Below are 8,596 nucleotides of genomic sequence, written 5' to 3' on the forward strand. Positions count from 1 at the left end.
CCGTTCTTATAGTAATCATCTCAGCAGCCAACTTGTATGCCCCACAGCTTCACATCACACTACCAGAGCACTCTGGTACAGCTTAGTAAGGAGGATCGTAATTCAGTTAGAACGTCCTAAAATGTAAAAGCTCTTGTTTGTAAAACAGGCAGGTAAACGCCTCAGGGTCTGAAGTTTTGCCATTTGTCAGTGATTTTGTTACATTTCATCAGAATCTTTGTTTAGCAGATCTAAGTCAGTGTTCTTGAAAGATTCATAGACATTCCCTAATATACAGTATGTATATATATATATACACACACACACACACACACACACTTATATATATATTCTCTTTCTTTTGAGGACCTGAAAGAGTTTATAGTTCAGTGGGATTCAGAGTTACCGCAAAGTGAATGTAGTTATGAATAAGGATAGAAATGTCTTTCCAATAGCTGGGTATTGCTTGCTTCCTAAGTTTAAATGTCTCATACATCCGTTTTGGAAGGTCACCTGTGACAGGTCACCAAAAAGTCAATACCTTTACAGTGGTTAGATGAGATAAGTTCTGAGATGGCCTTGGGTTATTTCCTCTACCTCAAAGGTATATTCTGGTGGGAACAGAGACCATGCCTTTGGGAGCAAAAATGGCTCAAAGTTCAAGTAACCTGGTGAGCAACTTCAACCAGGTTGGAGCAACGTCAACTTCTCCTGCTCACATATAATATGATATTGTACTGACACCCTCCACTTTAGGTTCATCTATAAATGAATAGCTTTACTAATATAAAATGTATTAATGTCAATGACTTTACTTTAAGCAGTGGAGAACATCAATAACGGATTGTTTCAGTTTGACGTTGCTGATGATCAACACAACGGAGTGCAGGCTTGGGTAAGCAACCTGGAAAATACAGCAAACTAGACCAAAAATAAGATCTTGTAGCTGCACACTTACGGGAAACAAAATTCCAGTTATAAAATAGAGGATGTAAAAGATTAAAAACGATAACATATTCCTGATAGCGCTTAAAAGAACATCAAGTTGACCTTGTGTAAAGCCAGTGTTATTATGGCTCATATTCCGGGTGTGCTTGAAGAGTGGTACCACCAGAAAGAAGGTGGCTACGCAAAAGATGAGAAATGGGACAAAGGATCCAACAATGTAGATAATGAAGAAGCTGACAGTGTTGGAGTGCAGAGCTACATCTTCAGTGATTGTTCTATTGCGAATTTGGGTGGAATTCTCCTTGACGAGTGAATATACAAACCATTCATATGGAAGACTAGAAAGACAAGACGCCATCAATGACCCCAAAAGGAGCCAGGGGACCATCCCGGAGATCCTCATCTTGACTTTTATGAATAATCTGCTGCTGTAGTTGTTGATCTTCACGCAGTAGAAGACACAGAGCACAGTGCCCCACCACAGGCTGCAGAGCTCTGCAAATACCAGCATGGTCACAATATAGTCAGCATAGACCTTTACCAAATTGTACAACTCGGAAGAAATCATAACCACATTTTTAAACGTATAAATCATGAGGTGAATGATTCTCACCAAGCCCAGGCTTGCCATGATTAGGTCAATGGTTTGAAGTTGTCTACCTCGCAACCAGTCAATGAAGTGTTTCAGAAAGATGAATCCATTCAGAAAAAACCCGATGAAAATCAAAGCAAATATAATAACAAACAAGAGAATTAAAAATGCAGAATGCATGTTTCCCCTAAAGTAAAATGTACCGCTAACACAGAATCTGGTTTCTTTATAGAGCAGAAGGGTTTTTTTTATCTTCTACACGGGCTGCTCTGTGACATCTGATAGTCCGGAAGATATATTAAACATGGATTTGTTTGCTTCACGTTTTGCATGGCATTTGGATACTGAAACCTTTGAATCTTTTTTTATAGTCATTACATTTGAATGAACACCTGCGTGTCTCAGTTATTTTTAGGGCAGGAGCTTTTCTGAGGCTTTAATTGGTCTAATGCGAGAGCAATTTACTTTTTCAAGGGCAAGAAATTAAATTAAAATATTGAAATATTCTGTATAATAAAATTCTCAAAACGTTAATGTAACCTACATTGTATTAAATGAAATTGCTATGAATGTTGTATGAAGGTTTTTATGACTAAAATGCCTTAGTAGTGATAAAAAAATGTAGGTTGACTTTGCAGAACTGTCCTTTTGACGATGGACTAGTTGCCAGGCTGGCATGCAAATGCAAAGGTATCAACTAGGGATGCACAGATACCACGTACCATACTTGGTACAAGAACTGATACCTTTCCAGCTCCAAGACTAGAGAAAAACTAAAAAGTTAAGAGGGAGCTGTCATTTTTAAGGAGCATTGGCTAATATATATATATATATATATTAGGGATGCACCAATATCATTTTTTTGAGGGTACTGATACTTGTCCAAGTACTCACAGATACAATTACTGATACATCTTGGTTTAGTGTCATGTGACAGTTTTTCTAAAACTATAGACTATTGATTTCAGGGCAGTGGTGGAGCACCAGGGCCCAGTCGCAGCTGAAACCGATATGACCCTTGTCGTTCTCATGAAAATGCCAAGTATCGGCATTGATACAGATACTGGTATCTGAACATCCCTAGTCCAGGTTGAATGATGCCAAGTGTGAGACTTGAGTATCATAGACACATCCCCTAGGGCAGGGGTAGCCAAACTCCGGCCCTCCAGCTGTGCTAAAACTACAAATCCCATGATGCATCTCTCTCCGGGAGTCATGTCTGTGGCTGTGAAAATCTTGCAATGCCTCATGGGAATTGTAGTTCCACCACAGCTGGAGGGCCGGAGTTTTGCTACCCCTGCCCTAGGGAGTGCAATGCTAGAAGATGGCACTTAGGTTTTACCATGAGCTCCTCTCTGCAGCATAGAGGAAGCCCCAGCCAACACCAGCAAAGAAAAAAAGGACCCTAGCCCATCATATGACTAGCCAGGACACCTGAAGTTGGGCTTCAACATTTAGGGTTATCAAATTTAGTACCTGCCACATGGGGGTTTTGGATGAATATATTACCCAGTGATCTATCCACAAGTGCAATCTACCTCTGCTTCTGTACATCAGGGGGGTGAATACCAGCAATCAATACAAACTCTCAAAAACAGTTCTATATAAAAAAAGAGTATTTATGTGTGTGTGTGTGTGTGTATTTATTTTGTATCAAATTAAATTACAGGGATACAATAAGGGGAAAATGGGAGTTAACGGGGTACCACCACAGACAGATGCTGTTTGGGCAATAATGTTCTCATATGTACAGTATGATATTGAAGGGAGTGGTGCAAACACTAGATTAAAGAAACAAACGTAAAACTAAAAAATGTTTACTGACAAAAAATGGTAAAAAAAACAGAAAAAAATGGAAAAAACAAAGGAGAAACAGGGATAACTGGGGCATTTTATAACTCACTGGGGATTGATCAGCAGGGTCTCAATTGATATATCTCCCAAAGCATTGTCTCTGGGGCGGATCGTAGGGCATACGAGATCCAATTTTGGTCCTTAGAAGGTTTAGGGGTTACATCCACCTCACGCACCTGTAGTTCTTAAATTTAAAGCAGTACACATATATTTAAAAAAATTATAATAACATGGTGCACCCAAAGGGCCCTGCATTGCATCATCAGTACTGATCGCCTATTGTCCCATTCACTGTGGGAAAGAAGTAGACTTACAGGGTTATTCACTAGAAGGTGAAGAGTTTGGAGAAGGCAGGAGAAGTGAACAATCTAGGACAACATTGCTGATTTGGAAAAATTCTCCAATTCATCTCACTTTCCAGTTCAGCTATGTTGTCCTAGATCTGTGGTGCCGAACCTTGGCACTCAAGCTGTGCCAAAACTACAAATCCCAACATGCATCTGCCTCTGGGAGTTATGTCTGTGGCTGTCAGAGCCTTGCAATGCCTCATGGGACTTGTAGTTCCATAACAGCTGGAGTGCCAAGGTTTGCCACCACTGTCCTAGATTGTTCACTTCTCCGGCCTTCTCCAAACTCTTCACCCTCTAGTGAATAACCCTGTTAGTTATCAATGCAAAAGCAGGAACTCTTATTACTAAATTTTAATGAAGCATATTAGGAAAGATTATCGTTGGCTGTATAAGGCAATGTACACTATATAACCAAAAATGTATGGAACTCTATCATCACACCTATATAAACATGTTGGACATCTAATTCCAAATCCTTGGACGTTAACATTGAGTGTCCACCCCCCCTTTCCTTTTTGTGTCTGTACCAGCCTTGGCATTATCTGAAAAGGCATTTCAAAAGATTTTGGAGTGTGTCTGTGTAAAATTGTTCCCTTTCAGTCAAAAGAGTATTTGCAAAGTCAGGTACTGATGCTTGGATAGTAGACCTAGCTTGAATCGGCATTCCAACGCATCCCAAAGATGTTCAATAAGATAAGAGCTTCCCAATCCAGATTGTCCAGGCTGTCTGTAATATCTGTCCAGTAGCTGGGTATTCCTTACTTCCTGGAATTAAAATGTCTACTACATCGGCTTGGGAGGATCACCTGAGACAGGTCGCTATACACTCCATATCTTTAAAGTTGAACAATGATCTCAGTTGGGCTTGGATTGTTTCCTCTTCCTCTGTCTGTATTCTGGTGGGAACACAGATCATGCAATTGGGAATAAAAATGGCCGATAGTTCAAGTTACCTGGTGATGTGTCTCTTGCTATTGTAAAGTTTGTTTACGTGAATTACTTTACTTTAAGCAGTGGAGAGCATCAATAATGGATTGTTTCAGTTTGATGTTGCTGATAATTAACACAACAGAGTGCAGGCTTGGGTAGGAAACCTGGAAAAGGCAGCATACTAAAGTAAATATATCATTCTGGAGCTGCACACTCAGGGGAAACAACATTCCATTTATAAAATAGAGGATGTAAAAGATTAAAAACGATAACATATTCCTAATTGCGCTTAAGAGGACATCAAGTTGACCTTTTGTAAAGCCAGTGCTATTGTTGTTCATATTTCCGGGTGTGCTTGAAGAGTGGTACCACCAGAAAGAAGATGGCTACACAAAATATGAGAAATGGGACAAAAGATCCAGCAAAAAAGATAATATGTATGTTGACATAGTTTGTGTGTACTGCTATCTCTTTGCTGATTGTTCCATTGTTCATATGGGTGGAATTCACCTTGTAAAATGAATACACACCATCCATATGGAAGACTAGAAAGAAGAGACACCATCATCGACCCCAGAAGAAGCCAGGGGGGAACAGAAGTAGCCCCCACCCACCCCTCCAGAAGGAAGGACAGTGTCAGCACCAAGCCAGAGATGATTGGAGGATATACAGCCGAGTGATACACAAATAAGATACATTTTAGTTAATACAGTAAGCTCCCAGTTTGGGGATCAGTAAACAACTCTATTTTCTGGTTGCTTGAGAGTTAATAAAAAAATGAAATTCGTACAAATATCCATTCAGAATGAAAAGAAATGTATATGTGTAATACTTACCTCACTCCAGTCTTTTGCCCATAGCACCTAGACATGGGAGACATCACACTCCTGCACTGGACTGAAGTGTCTTCTCGTGAAATTTGAGGTATTCATTGTTCCCCAGGAATCTTGGCTGAAGGACAGTGATGTCACACCCTACAATGTGGAAGACCGGGGTAAGGTAAGTATATGATCTAACTTTTTTCTTTTCCGGGACAATTTTTAAGTACTATTGTGCAGCGATTTCTACGGGTACGGGGGGCCTGTATCTACTGAGCAGACATTGACCTTGCAGGGGCTTTGACTGGTCTGCTTTAAAGGGTTACCTACAGTATGTGTGGTCTTGGACCAGGCTCAAGTAACTCATAAAATAATTTATTTTTATGTGTTTATGTATACACTGAGTGGCCAGATTATTATGACCACCCCATCAGTGGCGTCACAAGGGGGTTGCGGGGGGTGCGGCCCGCATCCGGGTGACACCATTGGAGGGGTGACACCAAAATGACTTACAGTCATTTTGGTGCCACCCCCCTCTGAAAAGTCGGGCGCTCGGTCATGGACCGAACGCCCGACAGTATCTGGAGAGAGGAGGGGACACGGCGGCATACCTCCTCTCACCAAGATGGCCGCCGGCAGGTATCAGAATACTGCCGCGCGATGACGTCATCGCGCACACGCGCGGTGACATCTCGGCGGGGTGACACTCGGACACCAATATATGTACCTACTGCTTTGTATAATAATCAAGTCATGGTAATTTAATATAATTAACAACAGACATGACAACACAGCTTTTTTCAATAAAACACATTTATTTATCACTGGCAGGCATGATAACTATAGAACAAACAGAAAAGGTTCAAATATAGATAGTTGTATTGAATACACGGCATACATGATTAAACGATGCGATTACACAGAAAGAAACACTATGCAAAAATGTTAAACTTTGAAGCAACAAAAACACAATTACAAACTTAGTTTGAAAGGTTAGTCATATAAGGATGATCACATATTATCAGTACATGTCAGCTATGAATGAATTAGAACCATAGGTAACTCAATTAATTTTCAATTGCCACCAACTAACAAAGAGTTTCCAAAGAGGTCAAATAGTCAGTGTCCAAACTGCAGGAACATTTGTCCGAAACAAAATACAAAATCATACCTTTCATAGGAGACATGGACTGACATTGTCACAAAGACCTCCAACAAGAATACAACCAGTTAAGTGAACTAAGAACTCTAGAACTGAATGCTTATTCCATGTTTGTGACCCAGAAAACATTGAAGACAAAGGGGTTGATTTACTAGCCTTATAAACACACCACGAACATGTATACACCTCTGTAGTGTGTTCCCTCCCAGCATGATCTATGGGTGGATTCTAAACACCTTTGTAGTGTGTACACACCCAGCAGGTGTGTTGTGCAAAGCCCTGCATGAATTGCAAGGTGATGTTGTGTAAATTAGCTCTATGTTGTGTTGCTTGCGTTGATGAATGCAGGAATGTAAATGCATGAGCTAACCATTTTTTTCTAAATTGTGAAACAGCATTACATATGCATCATGTGCATGATTTTTCCATATATGGCATTAGTGGAAATATGCTTTTAGAAACTTTTTGGTTGATAAATACGTTTTGCTGTGTAAAAATCACACGCACCTGGTGCATGCGTGTGTTTAGCTTAGTAAATCACCCCCAAAGGGTTAGAGTGAGAGCCTGCCAACCAGCCATTTAGAAGGAGAGGTAATCAAAGGCAGCCCCCATATTTCTCCCAGGTTGGCCAATGTGGTTTCCTCAGTTCTGAGAAGTGCCAGAAACATACTCCTGGCAATGATCAGGACTTAGGAAGCTGCTTGGACACCTTCAGAATTATAGAACAAGTCCAGTTGAATGTGACCAACTACTACTTGCAACATCATGACCTGGATAAATGAGAACTTTCACAGATATATACTTTTGTGACAGGTTTCCTTTAATCTGCCAGAGAGAACAGTCTTAAAGCAAGTGACAACATGGACAAATTGTAAAGAGTAACAGCAGTCACAAGCTAAAAGCTTACCACCAGATACTGATGGACATTTAACATGGCAATTGCTCTCAGCCTCAATGCGACCACAGAATGGAATGAGCAACTTTGTGACTCACTTTGAACAAAAATTTGCATTGTAGCTTGACAAAGCTGACATTTTTGGTAGGACTTCCATATGGAAGCTTCTATCCAAGGCTAATGTATAAAGAATAAAACCTTCAGTGAGAAGCATAAAAGCATTGCTGTTCAAGATGCAGGTGAGGAGACTTCACCACACCTGAAACATTTTTGGAAAAGGCTAGAAGCTTGGATTTTCTGCAAGACTACTTGTGTCACCACCCAGACAATTCCCAAAATATTCCTAGGGCGAATCCACCATAGGATATTGATGATGACAGCAAGCAGCTCAGCTTAAAAGCCAAGCGCTCAGCCTGGCACAGCTTACTACTGGAGTCCTTAACTAAAGTGAAACTCTAGCAAGCGTCCAAAACACTATTCTGAACAACTTTATGAATTTGCTCTTGAAAATCCACTGTTTCAAGGTCAAAACTACACATTAAACTGTATCTTCAGCCAAATATTTTCAGGTTTGAATAGAGTGGGGAAGGGTTAGAACACCAATCAGGTTTTTGTTGCCTTCTCTATAGAAAGTAAATGGAAATCTCCCAAAAATAAGGGGAAACCCCACTTCTGTCAATCAAACAGGTGTCCCAATTTGGAAAGTTCCCTTCTGCTCTTGGTCTTGTGACAACTGTAACGTTTTGAGTTCTCCCTCACTTCCCCTCCAGGTGACTATGGTCCTCAGGACAAACAGTGAGGTTGGATCTCCCTAACGGGCACACAGACAATGGTAAAAACCTGTTGAAGGGATGGAAGGGAGGTGCATGGCACCCAGGATGATTTTGTTTCCACCAAGTACTTTGAAAGTGGGGGAGTGCAGCATTTTTACACTGTGCTGGCAGCTCTTAGAAATCAAAGGGCCCCCAAAGCTATTGATTAAGAAAAACCTAAACTGGATTCTAACTCTTCCCTGTTCCCTCCAAAACTAGAAAAAGGTTTGATTGGAGTTTTACTTTTACCTTCATT

At 40.6% G+C, this 8,596-nt stretch overlaps 1 protein-coding gene across 1 annotated transcript; it reads right to left on the reverse strand.

The window, feature by feature from the left end:
- Positions 1-790: 790 nt before the first annotated feature.
- LOC108796911 (taste receptor type 2 member 3-like) lies at positions 791-1,558 on the reverse strand. The gene has a single exon (XM_018568467.1). The coding sequence runs from the start codon at positions 1,556-1,558 to the stop codon at positions 791-793; it is 768 nt and encodes a 255-aa protein (XP_018423969.1).
- Between the last annotated feature and the right edge of the window lie 7,038 nt (positions 1,559-8,596).

This window comes from Nanorana parkeri, unplaced genomic scaffold (genome assembly GCF_000935625.1).
Source record: "Nanorana parkeri isolate BGI_ZX_2015 unplaced genomic scaffold, ASM93562v1 scaffold1192, whole genome shotgun sequence".
NCBI lineage: Eukaryota > Metazoa > Chordata > Amphibia > Anura > Dicroglossidae > Nanorana > Nanorana parkeri.